Source organism: Miniopterus natalensis, chromosome 6 (genome assembly GCF_054644295.1).
Source record: "Miniopterus natalensis isolate mMinNat1 chromosome 6, mMinNat1.hap1, whole genome shotgun sequence".
NCBI lineage: Eukaryota > Metazoa > Chordata > Mammalia > Chiroptera > Miniopteridae > Miniopterus > Miniopterus natalensis.
The window spans coordinates 44668845-44682623 of NC_142086.1; the positions used below are offsets into that span (position 1 = coordinate 44668845).

Consider the following 13779-nt stretch of genomic DNA (forward strand, 5'->3'; position numbering starts at 1 on the left):
ATTTGTCCTTGAATTACCTGCAGTCTTTACTCCTGATACTTCTGTGAATGTTGATTGAATGAAGGAACAATAATATATATGATATTTCTTACAAGTCTCTCAATACTTTTTAAAAGCATATGTCATGTTATCCTCACAGTAGCTTAATCAATAGGTATTATTATTTTCCCATTCAAAGACTGACTCTTAGGGAGGTTAAATGAATAGCCCAGAGTTACCCAGCTGGAAAAGGGGAGCATCAGAATCGAATAAACAGGCATTGTCAGAGTTCTTCCAGAAGCCTGGGGGGCTTGGGAGATGGTCTCAGGAAGCTGCTGAGGGAGGGGATTGAGGAAGGGAGAGGAGACAGAGAAGGAACCAGAGCAGGGGTGTTAATGAGCAGATTAGCTCATTGGTAACTAAGCTATGCCTGGAGACCTGGCCAAGGGGATATGTCCTTAAGCCCTGTCCATCCCTGGCCTGCCCTCTAGCTTTCTGTAGGCAGGATTTGCAGGTGCCAGTGGCAGGTGCTGGGCTACGGGGACACGGCAGGACACTGACAGCCAACTACCATGAAATAAACCTAGAAGTTAGTGGTGAACATTTGGTGCTGTGGGTGAGTTCAGTGCAACTCTTGAGTGAGTGTGAAGGGGTAGGCATTTAGGTGAAATTGGGAGAGATGAGAATGGTTTATTTGCTGCCTTCTTTCCAAAGAGTCCATGCCACTTCCTTTAGAGATGCTGCACTTGTCTCCTCTCTTATGGAAACTGAGTGTGGAGGAGCCTTTGCAGCTGGAAGTTGCCCTTTTTGTGTGTGCCTGGCAGCTAGGTTAGGTGATTCCAAATAAGAACACATTTTAAATTTAGTAGATTTATAAAATCATACACTACATTTCCCACAGCTCCAGGGCATGTATACAAATTAAGTTTATAATTTAAAGTGGATGCAGGGAGAGCAGCAGCCCAGAGCAACACTCATCAAACACTTTCACAGCATAGCTAGGGAGCACTGGCCCCTGGCAGAGGGCTGGACACAGACAGCCGCCCGGTGCGTGAGTTCTCCCCTGGGCCGGGCTGCCCCGCCTGCCCCGAGAAACAGAACTCGGAAGACAGCCAGAGGATCATCTGCCTCACATTTCTAAATAATTCAAAAAGCACTCTAGAGGGTGAGCAGAGGTTCTTAGAAGCCTGCAGGAGTCAGCCTGCAGGTCTGGTGGATCAGGATCCTCGTGGATGCCAGGGAACAGCAAGTTGAACCTGCCTGAAGGAGATAGCCACCCCTCTGCTCCAGCCAGGCGTTGCCTGTGGGAACACAGGGCAAGAGCTATCCAATGTGTCTTTTAAAGAGAAGCTGGCAAGCCAAACTTTGATATAAAAATCTTCTGGCTTATTTTCTAGGTTGGCAGCTAATTCAGATTTTTAAAAATTCTATATGGGTCAAATAGATCAGGACTGAGAGCCAGATAGGGATTGTGTACAGCGAATTTGCAAACTCTGCTCCATAGAGTTGCACTATAGAGAATGTTGTGTAGCCACAGAGGTAGCAGGGAAGAGGGAGGGCAGGTGAGGGAGGGCAGGTGGGGCGCACTGGTGACCTGAGGGCAGGCCATATCTCCCTCTTCCCTCACTGACTAGCAGCCCTGCTCACCTGAGCACAAGGTCATGGCAGGTAAACGTGACTGGTGACTGTCGTGGCCTGCTGGGCATTCATACCTGGAAAGGGGGCCTCCATTCAAATGTAAGTGACTAGCAGCCAAAGAGCTGTGAATTGTGGTTATTCATCACTTCAAGCTGTGGTCATAGTTCAGCCGGAATTCCTTAATGAGTTCTGCTCTCAAAGACCCATGGTCATTCTTCTCTCAGGTCCTGGTGTGGGCTGGTCTCTATTTGGGAGCTCATCACACAGCTGGTTGCCCGCTCATTACTCAGGGCTCAGGTCAGATGTCATCTCAGAAAGGCCTCCTTGGCCATCCTGGCAAAAGCAGCCCTCTGGCTATTGTCTTATCAAATCACCCTCTTTTAATTTCTTCAGAGCAGGCACTGGGCTCAGAAATGATCTCACTTATTACGTCTTTCAGCAGTGAGAATGGCAGTCACTCAGTGACTGAACTTTGTCAAGGTCACCCCGGACCCCTGGCATCTGGAACACACAGCAGGACTTCCATCAATGCCGCCTCTCTCAGAATCGGTCCTCTATCTTCTGTGATGCTTTTGTATTGCGTGTCGCTAGTACGAGACCCTCTCCCCTCCTTCCCTACTTTGTGACCCTGAACGGGGAAACCGTTCTGTGTGTCTGCCTTATACCCTCTTTTTGAAAGAACAATAAATAATAAGGAAACACTACCCAGCATGCGGAATTTGTAAGATGGGCAAGAAGAGGCCAAAGGCCAATTTGGGAACCTCTTTCTGACCAAAAACTCTGTTTGCTTTAATCAGTTTCTGGACTGTGCCCCCCTGGCTGGCACTTTCTTTGCCTCCTCCTTCAAGCCTGGCTCAGACGCAGCCGTGCAGAGCGCCTCTGCTCCACTCCCCTGGGCTCTCCCGGAGCCCAGCACCACCTCCATCACACCGCCTATCAAGCCTTGGAATTGACTCTATCTGATTCCCTTTATCTGAACAGGCACTGAACTAGCAGGGACAGAGCTTGTGTATGGGGCCAGCGAGAACAAATGTAACCACAATCGACACTTACCGAGCACTACCAGTGTCCCAGGGCCCTCCCTGTGCTGATGGGAATTGAGTATTAGTTGGTCAGTGAATGAATCCCACAGTGCCTCCTAGGAAATATCACAAAACCTGCTTTCAAGTCCAAATGTTCTTTATGGTCATTGTACAGTCCCTCGGTATCCTTGGGGGATTGGTTCCGGGGACACATACACACGCCCCGCAACAGATACGAAAGTCAGGATGCTCAAGTTTCTTATATAAAATATAGTAGTATTTGCATATGACCTGTATTGACATGTAGGCCACAGCAGGGCGTGCCTGCACATCACTTCATTCCAGTGGGTTCAACATAGTGCTCGGTGCGTGGCAAATTCAAGTTTCACTTTTTGGAACTTTCTGGGATTTTTCTTTATTAGAATATATTTGATTTGCTGTTGGCTGACTCCACAGATGCCAAATCTGTGGGTTCAGTGGGCTGCTGTACTCTTGATTTTAAAAGGTAGCCTGAGCCCGGCTGGGCGTGGCTCAGCGGTTGAGCATCGACCTGGGATCCAGGCGATCGGGGTTCGATTCCCGGTCAGGGCACATGCCTGGGTTGCGAGCTTGATCAGTGACTCTCTCATCATTGATGTTTCTGTCTCTCTCCCTCTCCTTTCCTCTTTCTGAAATCAATAAAGATATGTTAAAAAAAAAAAAAAAAAGTAATCTGAGGTCACTCCAGACTGAGCCCTCAAACCTCACCCATATGCCTTGGAAATAGAAACAGGCACCATCAGACTCAAGGGAGCTCTGGGCTAAGGATGCTGTGCTTTAGCCCCTCCCTGCCACTGAGGAAGGATCACAGTGCAGTCTGTAGAGTGCCCGGGCCTCCGCTCTCAGACTGGAGCCCCCCGTGCTGACCCTCCCTTTCTTACCTGTAGATCTGCTGTGCTGCTGTTGACTGCGTCAAAGATAAGAACCAGGACCTGTGTCAACAGGAGGCCATCAAGGGCTACCCCACTTTCCACTACTACCACTACGGGAAGTTTGTAGAAAAATATGACAGTGATCGGACGGTGAGTTGGGGAGAGAAATCTACCCAGAGCTCTTTCTGCTGATGGGCAGGGAAACAGCCACTGAGGGGCAGCAGCAAAGGGAGGCCTCCAGAAGTCCCTGAACTCAGCGGGCCCATCAGAGCTAAGAAGGGAAGGGTCTGGGCCTGGCTGGAAGAGGGTCTCAAGAGGTTGTCACAGAAGTCCTGTGCCCAGAGCCCAGGTGGCTTCCAGGGTGTGGGAGAGTTCCCTTGCCCGCTTCTCAGGGCTTCTCTGTAGGCCAGCAGACCCTCCTGGCACCACGAGCTCCCCCCACTGGCTCTGCCAGTTTCTCTGCCCAGAGGAGTGAATACATACATGGAGGGTCAGGAAAGGGGAGTGAGGGAGAAAATGCACGTCAGTATCAGGGGTTAAAATTCCCTTTTTCCTCTCGCTCCCCTTCCCTATAGGAATTGGGATTTACCAGTTTTATTCGAACCCTCCGAGAGGGAGACCACGAGAGACTAGGAAAGAAGAAAGAAGAGTTGTAACTTCTGCCTCAGAGAAAGCTTTCCCATTACACTGTGAATGATACCTGTTTTATTGTTCTTTCTGAATTTCCACATGTCTGAAGACAACATATGGACAACATGTTTTTTAGAGCCACTTATGGCCATTTTGTACAATTTTGAAATAAAATTAAACCAATTGTTTGGTGGTGTGGATTATTTCCACGGGGCCTGTTCTCCCTCCTTCCCAGGCCTGCCCCAGGAGGTGAGAGCCACGATTGGGGTCATTCACACGGAAGACATGAGGGAGGGTGGGTGGCATGCAGTGCTGGCCCCTGTGAGTCATTGGAGAGCAGAACAAGGAAACTGGACCACAGAATCTACTGTTGGAAAATGACAAGTATTGAGAGGAACTACACTAAGATGAGCAGGGAAAATGGGGTGCTGAAGCCAACGGTAACCAAGCATTAGCTCTTTCTGGGTCATGGTTTCGGTCTTGATCTGTTTTCCTGGAACTCATGTAAGTATTTCTCTTTCTCCAGCTATTTCTGTCTTCTCTTCCTCTTTCCATGCCTTGCTGCCTCCTGCCTCTGTTGCATCTTCCAAATCATCTTTCCCACTAGTCCTGCTTTCTGCATCCCTGTGTGACCAACACCCAGCCCGTGCCCAGAGGTGCCACCAGGGCCCACCACCGCATGCCGTGTCCGCTCGGTATTTCTCCACGGGGAGTAGAACTGCCTCACGCCACTGCCTTGGCTTTAGTTGTAAGCGTGGTCCTGGTACTCGGTGGCACAGTGCAGTGGCCTTGGGGAGTTGCCTGCAGGAATGTTCAGCCCTGTTTCCTGGACTGGCCCCCTCCCTCAGCCTCCGTCCCTGCTGATGGGTCCCTGGAGAGGAGGATCAGAGCCACAGAGCTCCTCGTGGTGTGTTGATGAGGTGTCACTGCACGGGTCTGTTAAGTGAAACGGAAAGTTTTGAGAGTTACTGTTTTGTGCGATGTCCCAACTTCCCAATCCCCACCCCCCACACTGGTTCAGCCTTTCTTTTTGCCCCTAACACCCAGTTCCTTAGTGCCCCACCCTCAAAATTACACATGGAAAATACAGAGCATGCCCTAAGGAAATAAGTTAGCAGCCCAGTTTTGCAGGGAAGGCCTGAGTTTAACTCTCTAGACAGCGCTGCTTCCTGTGTGGCCAGGAATCAGTTTTCCTGTGTCTCCACAGAGTGATGCAGAAGTTGGCTGAGAGTCTGGCTGATGAGGTTACCAGAGGTGTCACCACAGTGAGATCACAGGCCGACCTCGGAGGTCCACAGCAGCAGCGGGATGAGGTAGTGCCCAGCCAGGACTGGAGAACGAAGGAAGGTGGCTGAGCCCCAGGCTTCAGCAGCAGACAGTGGCAGACCATCCCTCGGCTGCCACCACTCCAGGGTCGGCGTCCAGCAGGGATAGCAAAGATCTGCAGGAGCTGGGGTGGGTCTGGATCCCTTCTCCCTTGCTGTCACTGGGACAGAGTGAACCTTTGTCCACACCTCGTGTGGAAGGGAGGGGGGAGCTTTGAAAGACTGGACATTTACCTAGGGAGTCATCCTTGAGTTACCTAAAGAGAACTTTCAGTTTATTGGATCAGACTGAGATCACCACTTCTACTAAATCAATAGGAAAAAACACATTTTTCTCTGCATAAACAGGTACAGTGTAAATATACAACTCCTACATGACTGATAAAATGTGGTGCCCAGTCTTGAACACGAGTCCAGGTGAGACCTGGCCAATACAGGGTGGAGAGGACCACGAGCCCCTCATTCCAGATCTTACAAGATACTTCCCGGTTCATCTAGCCCAAGGCTGCAGGCTCGTCAACAAAAACCATCAAAACTTTTTCACACTGCTCATGGAACCCTTGATAATTGATTTTCAAAGAATATTTTTCTTCACTGATGTTCAAGGTACTACACGTGTTATAAGACACTGAAAATTTCAGAGAAGAATGCAGAAGAAAATTTAAATCACTCAACCCTGCTATCATCAATCACTATTGAATGTAGTTCATTTTTTATCACACACAAATGAAATCACTCAGTATTTTATAACTTTAAAAAATTCTATAAAATATTTGAGTATCATTAGCTATTCTGCCTCAACATAATTTTTAAAGACTATAAAGCAGAATTTCTGAACACGACATTTTGGGACAGGTAATTATTTGTTGGGGGGGCTGCCTTTCCTGTACATTGTAGGATTTGTAGCCATATCTCTGGACTCTACCTCCTAAGATGTCAGCACCTCCCTCCCCTGTGCAGGTTATGATAACCAAAAATGTCTCCAGACTTTGTCAAATGTTCCTTCATGGGGGGAGGGGAGGTAGAGAGGGAGCAAAATCATCTGAATATCATTACTATACATTACTTCATGCTATGTAAGTGCCATCATTTACTTATAAATTTGTATTATTGGATGTATATGTTATTGGTAGTTATTTCCAACCTTAAGTAATACTTGCATGGACATCTCTGGTTGGGTTATTTTACACAATTTATACATTTTCAGAAGTGGTTTTCTGGGTCAAAAAATATGCTTATTTTTAAGGTTTGTGTTATATATTGTCTATTTTCCCTCAGTGGTGTGCCTATTTATACTCTTGTCATGACTATATGAAATTACCTAGTTTTCTAAACTCCTGCTGACTCTGGGAATTATAATATTTAAAGATGTTTGCAAATTTTTATATAATTTTAAAGACAATTATTCTAGTTACACTTTATCTTGAAAACTCATCTTTGTTTTAGCCTGCGGGGATATTTTAGATTCTGTTTCTGTCTCTCACAAGTTTTCTGTCTTTAACTTCATGTTACTTGCAGATTTTATAAGAATTAAAATGTTGTAAAATACAGAATGTAGTGAACCTGTAGCAGGCCAATAGAAATTTCCCATCAATCCATTAGTTCAGCATCCCAGTGAGTGGTCATTCAGCAAGTTCCTAGCTCATTCAATTGTCCCAGCATCTGACTCACATTTTCCATCCTTTCTTAAAATATATAATAAAATATGTAAAATATTTTGTTTGGTTCCAGATATACTGGGTCTGCTATAATCCTCTGATGAATCAATGTTATAACCCTGTGAAAGAATAGTAATCCTTTGTCTGCGCACAGCCCTTTACAGTTTGGAAGCGTTCTTAGCCACATTTCATTGGATGCTCACACAACCCCATGGCGGTGTAATGAGGAGGCTGAAGCTCTGGGAGATTAGGTAACTTATCCAAGGTCACAGGGCTGATTAAGTGGCAGGACTCAGAGGCAACACAGGATTTCATCTTCTCTCCCATGACCAATAAGACTTGATTGGTGATGCTTCCTTTTACTGATTGTTGCTTCCTTTCCAAGCTCCCACTAATCATTATTGTACTAAACAGCATAATGCCTGCTTAATAAGTCTTCCCTTTCCTGGACTCTGACTGAGCCAGTTCTCACATTCTTTCAGGACCCTGGGGAGAGATTTGCCTGGGCAAAAAAAAAAAAATCTGCAATTATTTTAAAGCAAGTTTGTTCTTCAAACTCTTAACCAATATTGATTTTTTAAATTTATTTTGATCATATGTACCTTCTCTGTAAAAAAAAAAAAAAAATCAACAAATACCTAACCAATATCTAAATATACACAAAATATTATATATATTATATATAAAATATGTACTTAGTTATTAACACACATACATATGGAGAAAGAGAGAGAGAGAGAGAGAGAGAGAGAGAGAAAATATCTCATTTGTGCCTTCTAGTTTCACATCCCACAAATAACTACCGTCAAGTTTGGTATATATCCTCCCAAGTATTTTTTTGTTCATAAACAAATATATAGTATGCTTTTTATGTGTATGTATGTATATACATGTATGATTGTGTGTGTGTATAGATATATAGATTCAGAAAACTCTTTTCTGCTCCAAGGTCACCTATAAATTTATTTGTGTTTTTCCTGGTGTTTTAAATGCATCTCAAATTTATTTTGATTTAAAAAATGACAAAGGAATCCAGCTCTGTGCCTTTCAAAATAGCCACTACACTACAGGTCTTTTCCCCACCGAATGTCACTCTTACCATATAGTGAATTTCAAAATGCATTTGGATGTCATATTTCTGTCCTGTTCCACTGATCTATGTATTTTCATTTCACTTTATTTTTTTAGTTTTAGAATTTTCCTAGCTTTTTTGCATTTTTCCCCCAGTTAAACTTTTTGTCTTAGATTTCAGGTCCTTCCAACCAAAGGTCATCCGATTTGTTTCAGTACAGTGATCTTTCTCTTTGACAGAATAAACAAATGCAAGCGGTGGAATTCTCACTTTCTTTTCTCATCCGTCAACATGTAGTTGGCTCCGAGCAGTGAGCCCGAATCTCCTTCCTTGAACCTCTTATTCTGGGTTTAATTAAAGCAGCCCTTTTTGCTGTCCGTGGCTTTGTTGCAAGGCTCAGCGAGCCGGGTCTTTCAGACGCACCCTCCGTTTTCCTGTCCTTTATGATCTGAGCTCCCCTCCCAGGGCAGCCCCCACAGATTCTTTTATGATTCCTCCTTTCCTTTTCACGGGGTCACTTCCAACTGCAAAGTCAAATAACACATCCCCGGGAACTTCCTCATCGTCTTGGGCCATGTCTCCTGCTCCGAGTATTGTAGCTTGGAGGGAGGGCGTTCTTTCTGTGACTGTCACCTTCACAGCCTGAGCCGAGAGCTGTGCCCCACAGATCCCAACTGCCCTCCTGCCTCAAGCTCCAAGTCCCTCATGATGAGGAAAGGGAAGGAAGTCTGCCATCGGCCTCTTGTTGGAAACCCCAGGGGCTCAACTCCCTACAACCACCAGGATTTTCTGCTACTTCACTTTCTGGAAAAAGGACAGATCAGCATCCTTGCCCATCGCTTCCCAGGTGCGATGGTTCTCAGTCCTACTTGCATGGTGGATCAGCTGGGAGCTTTAAAAACAACAGGGCCAGTGCCCCACCCCAAAAGAACTGCTCTCCAGGTTGTTCTAATATGTGGCCCAAGTTAGAGCCGTGGGCTGAGCACTGCAGGTTCCCTGGTGTGCAATGCTGAGCTACTCATGTATATGGAAGCAAAGCTAGACAAATTTGGGGGAACATCAAGAGAAAGAAGTTTTTCCAATAGCATCGTTCTTCAAAACCTTGGAAGTTTTTTGTTAGGATTCAGTAATCAAGTTGCATGTGATCTCTTGCTACCTTTAACTCTCCTGAAAATCGTTTCTAAGAAATAGTCAATAGGATACATATGTAAATCTGCCCACGTTATCACCGCAATACAGGATCCATGCAGTAAAAATATCTTGGCTCTAAGACTCAAAGGCAGCAAAGTAAGTCACAGTAACAAACCACTATATTTGTCCAGACCACAGAGTGAGCAGCACACGCAGAACATGACAGGTCAAATGCCACACCACTGGGTTTCAGCCTGGCATCCAGGCTGGGAGCCTGCCAAGCGAATGTCTCCTCTAACAGGATGGTGAAGCCTCAGCAGTCTCAGACATTAATTCCTGTTGTTGTCTGACTGCTTTCAAACCTTCTGCTTTCTGCAGCACAGAAAAAAATTGGTCTGGGTTTCAAAATTCTTCTATCATGAAATAAACTAACATGCGAAAGCACAGAGGGGCTTATCTGAATGCAGGCAGACGCTGGGTTTTCACAAGTTTAAAATGTTGAAAAATAAAAGAGGTGTCAGGAGGAGAGAAGTTGCTGATAGTGATAGCTCAGAGAACGGACTGGAGTGACTCGGGCTCCCGCGGCCTGGGTGGGGAGGGAGGCTCCTCAGCTGCGTGATGCGGCTGCCAGTGGGACCTGGGGATATAACTTGTCAAACGCGTGTGCAACGCGTCCTCTTGTTTTCAGCCTCACTTTCAGATGTACTTGAGGCCTTCAAATCCTAACCTACCCGGAGTCTGTAATGTGAATCTGCTTCTGGGATTTTCCAGCCAGGTGGGGCTTCTGATCTACGGTGCCACTGACTCCCCACCAGCATGACAGAGCCTAAGGACGGCCTCCCAACCGTTGTTCCCTTAAGAGTTACACCTCCCAGCATCCCCCCCAGACAGTGCCGCCAGCCATGGGGCCACGGCCTGGGGGGATTGAAGCTCATGCAATTTAGGACCCCCTTTAAGGAAAATAATGCCAAATTAGGGACAAAGGCAAATATTTACTTAGGATGAAGAGGAGAAATCACAAGTAAACACTTAAAAAGCTGAAATTACCACAAATAATGCAAAATCCAGAAAAATAATACTGGTGTTTTGTTTGGGTTTTTTTGGGTTTGTTTATTTTTCTTTAGGAGTCTGTTCAAATGTCATCTCTGCAGGGAGATGAGTCCCCCACACAACGAGGTCATGGTACCTATCATTCAGGATGCCACAGCTCTTCTTATTTGTTTGCCTGTCGTCGCTCCTCCTCGGTGGAATGGAATCTCTACGAGGGCAAAGACATTTTCTCGCTACTTCTCAGAGTGCCCAACGCCCACATCATGGTGAGTGCTCAGTGAACGTTTGCGGGTAAATGTTGAACATTTTCACACAGACTTCAATATTTCACAACATTTTTGTAGAGTCTGATCCATTTTTTATAATAATATGCATAGGTATATGCATAGGACAAAAGACCAGAAACAAGTAGATCAAAATATTAAAAGTGATTATCTCCAAATGATAAAATTATGGGTGATTGTAATTTTCTTCTTGCTTTTCTAGATATTCCAATTTCTTTTCAATGATGTATTTAAAATTTTAGATAAGTTAGAAGCAAAGTGCTCATGATAAAATGTGAATCAAGACAGGCTAGATAAAAAATGTATTTAACAAGATACTGATCAGTTTTAATTTTTTATTTTAAAAAAGACTTGAAGGAAATACAGCAATAAATTATAGCGGTTACCTCTGGACGTTGGAATAACAGGTGGTTTTCATTTCACCCGACTTTGTCGTGTTATTGCAGTTTTTAAAACGGCGTGAATTGCTTTCATAATACATGAAAATCAAGATGATAAGTAGTAGTATAAACAAAGAACAGGAGTTATCAAAAGTGAGATCCCCTTAACTAGAGGTGGAGCTGGGCATTTGGTGGTGTTCAACAGGGGGCAAAGGAAGGCAAAATCCAGGGCACCCAGAGGGCGGCAATGAGGTGAGAGCAGGGACCTTGGGGAGAGTAAGAGAAAGTGTTAACAGGATAGAAGAAGAAGCTAACCACAGGGAGGGAGGGATATGGTAGCGGAGCCGCAAAGAGAGAGGCCCGCACACTCAGTAAATCAACTTGCCCTCGTTTTGATTCAAATCAGTGCCCACTTTCAGAGCTTCCTAAATCAGCCCTATTAATAATACACTAACAAGAATGTGAGTGGGAAAGAGTAACCCAAAGTTGAGTGGTAAGTAAATGGATATCATTTTGTAAACTTCTGATGGACTCTTTTAAAAATCAGTGAAGAAAAAATATATTCTCAAATGCCCCTAATGCCCTTATATCTCCAGTTTTTCAAGAGAGGCGTCTGAATCAGTATATTCGTGGTTTGACTTAATTGTGCATTAATGCCACCTGGTGATGACTGACCGTGACTGTAACAGGACACGTCTTGGCCTACTGGGTAACGTACGGAGTAATAATGATGATTAGGCCGCGCGAGGGCCCCTTCTCACCGCGAGCCGAAGGCCCAGGGGAAGCAGCTGGTGTCCCCTGAAGCGGCTCGTGAACGATCAGGTGAAGGCAGTTCTTAGCGAAGGCACAACAGTGGAGAGTCCTTTAACATTTAGTTTTGTAGCACAATAAAATAAAAACCTGGGTTAGTTTTAAAATTCATAGCTTATCCAAAGGAGCTCCCTGGGACTTACTGCCTACACATAAAATTACTTTAAAGAGAGAAACAGAGACTGCATTATAGAATGGGAGGCGTTCAAAGCTCCATTGTGCCTGATTACACATCGATATGTGAAAATGCTTTTAATTAGAGATAATTAAAATAATAGGCTACTATATTTAAAATAATTACATGCTAAAAGATGTCTACAAAATGAAGGGGACTTAGATATAAAATTTTAACATGAGCAATATCAAGACTTAATAATGCCTTATCTAAATGAATTTTTAAAAACTATGTTTTCACCTTACTTGACCTTCTGCCTAGGGTGGGGGGTGAGAGCCTCATGAATATACAGTCCCTGATTCAGCAGGTACAGAATAAAGTTCTAAACATAAATTTACCATTGAAATAAAATTTGAAAGTCATGGATCCCCTGAAATATAAATTTATATTCATATATCTATAAATAGAGATAGTACATACTTAATGCATGACAGATCTGACTGTGTTTCTCACATTAATAATTTAAAAGGAAATAAGAAAGGCCAACTTATGAAGAGATGTCTAATTTAAAGGTAATAAATGAAATGCAAGCTAAAACATTTTTTTGTGTGCTTAAATTAGCAAAGTATTTTTTAAAAAAACAAATCTTTATTGATTTCAGAGAGAGGAAAGGAAGGGGGAGAGAGAGAGATAGAAACATCAATGATGAGAGAGTCACTGGCTGCCTAGCCCACAACCCGGGCATGTGCCCTGACCGGGAATCGAACCCTGATCTCCTGGATCCTAGGTCAGTGCTCAACCGCTGAGCCACACCTGGCCATGCAGCAAAGTATTTTTTAAATGATGGTACCCAATGCATCATTATCTTCATTACCTGTAGCATTTTAAAGTGGAATTTTAATTTAAATTGAAATAGCATTCAAACCTTGTGGAAAGTAATCTGACAATATATTATTGAAAGGCACACAAAAAGTTATCACTTTAAATTTAGCAATTCCAGTTCTAGGAATGTATCCTAAGGAAATAACCACAAGCATGGAAACAGCTATAAGCAAGAAAATATTCATTTATGCATTACTCATAATAGAAAAAAAAAAGGTGAGAGAGGTCCCTGAAAAAATGTCAAATATTTAATAAAATTGCTTTGTAAATTATAGTTCATTAATTTGATAGATTCTGCAGCTGGTAAAAAATGATAGTTATGAAAACTAGGGAGAAACATGGAAGACATCTTATGGTGGGTTAGATTTTGACAGCTGAATGCAAATTTACATACACTGAATGATTGCAACTCTTCAAAAATGTGCTAAAAAAAAGTACCAGAAGAAAATACATTAAAAAAATAATGATGGGCTATTAGGGTGATGAGTGTAAGAGTATTTTTGTTTTTTCCCTCTACTTTCCTACAATTTTGTAATATGATTATATAACTTTAAAATGAACATGTATTAAACTTTTGGATAGGAGATTTTCTAGTTTGGAATTGGTGTGTTTTTTTTGGCAATGTTTTTCCAGCACTTTCTGCAATCCCTTTCTATCTCTGAAGGCTCGATAACTAGACAGCACAAACCTTTAATGTAAAGTTTTTGGGGAAATTTTTAGGTAAACTACAGGTGAAAATACTCATGATGAAATATGAGGTAAAAAAATCTGTATACAAAATATTTTATCTGATATAATTCTGTTTTTTACACATATTTTTATTAAAAATAAGGCTTGTCCTTCATGCATATGACATCAAAGCACAAGTAACAAAAGAAAAAAATAGATAAAT

At 43.5% G+C, this 13779-nt stretch overlaps 1 protein-coding gene across 1 annotated transcript in view; it reads left to right on the forward strand.

The window, feature by feature from the left end:
• Window positions 1-4366, forward strand: part of PDIA5 (protein disulfide isomerase family A member 5) — an 82030-nt gene extending 77664 nt beyond the window's left edge. The window contains exons 16-17 of the mRNA XM_087817884.1: window positions 3566-3700; window positions 4126-4366. Coding sequence (XP_087674010.1) covers window positions 3566-3700; window positions 4126-4206 — 216 coding nt within the window. The 3' untranslated portion in view covers window positions 4207-4366. The remainder of the gene's footprint in view (window positions 1-3565; window positions 3701-4125) is intronic.
• Window positions 4367-13779: the final 9413 nt, after the last annotated feature.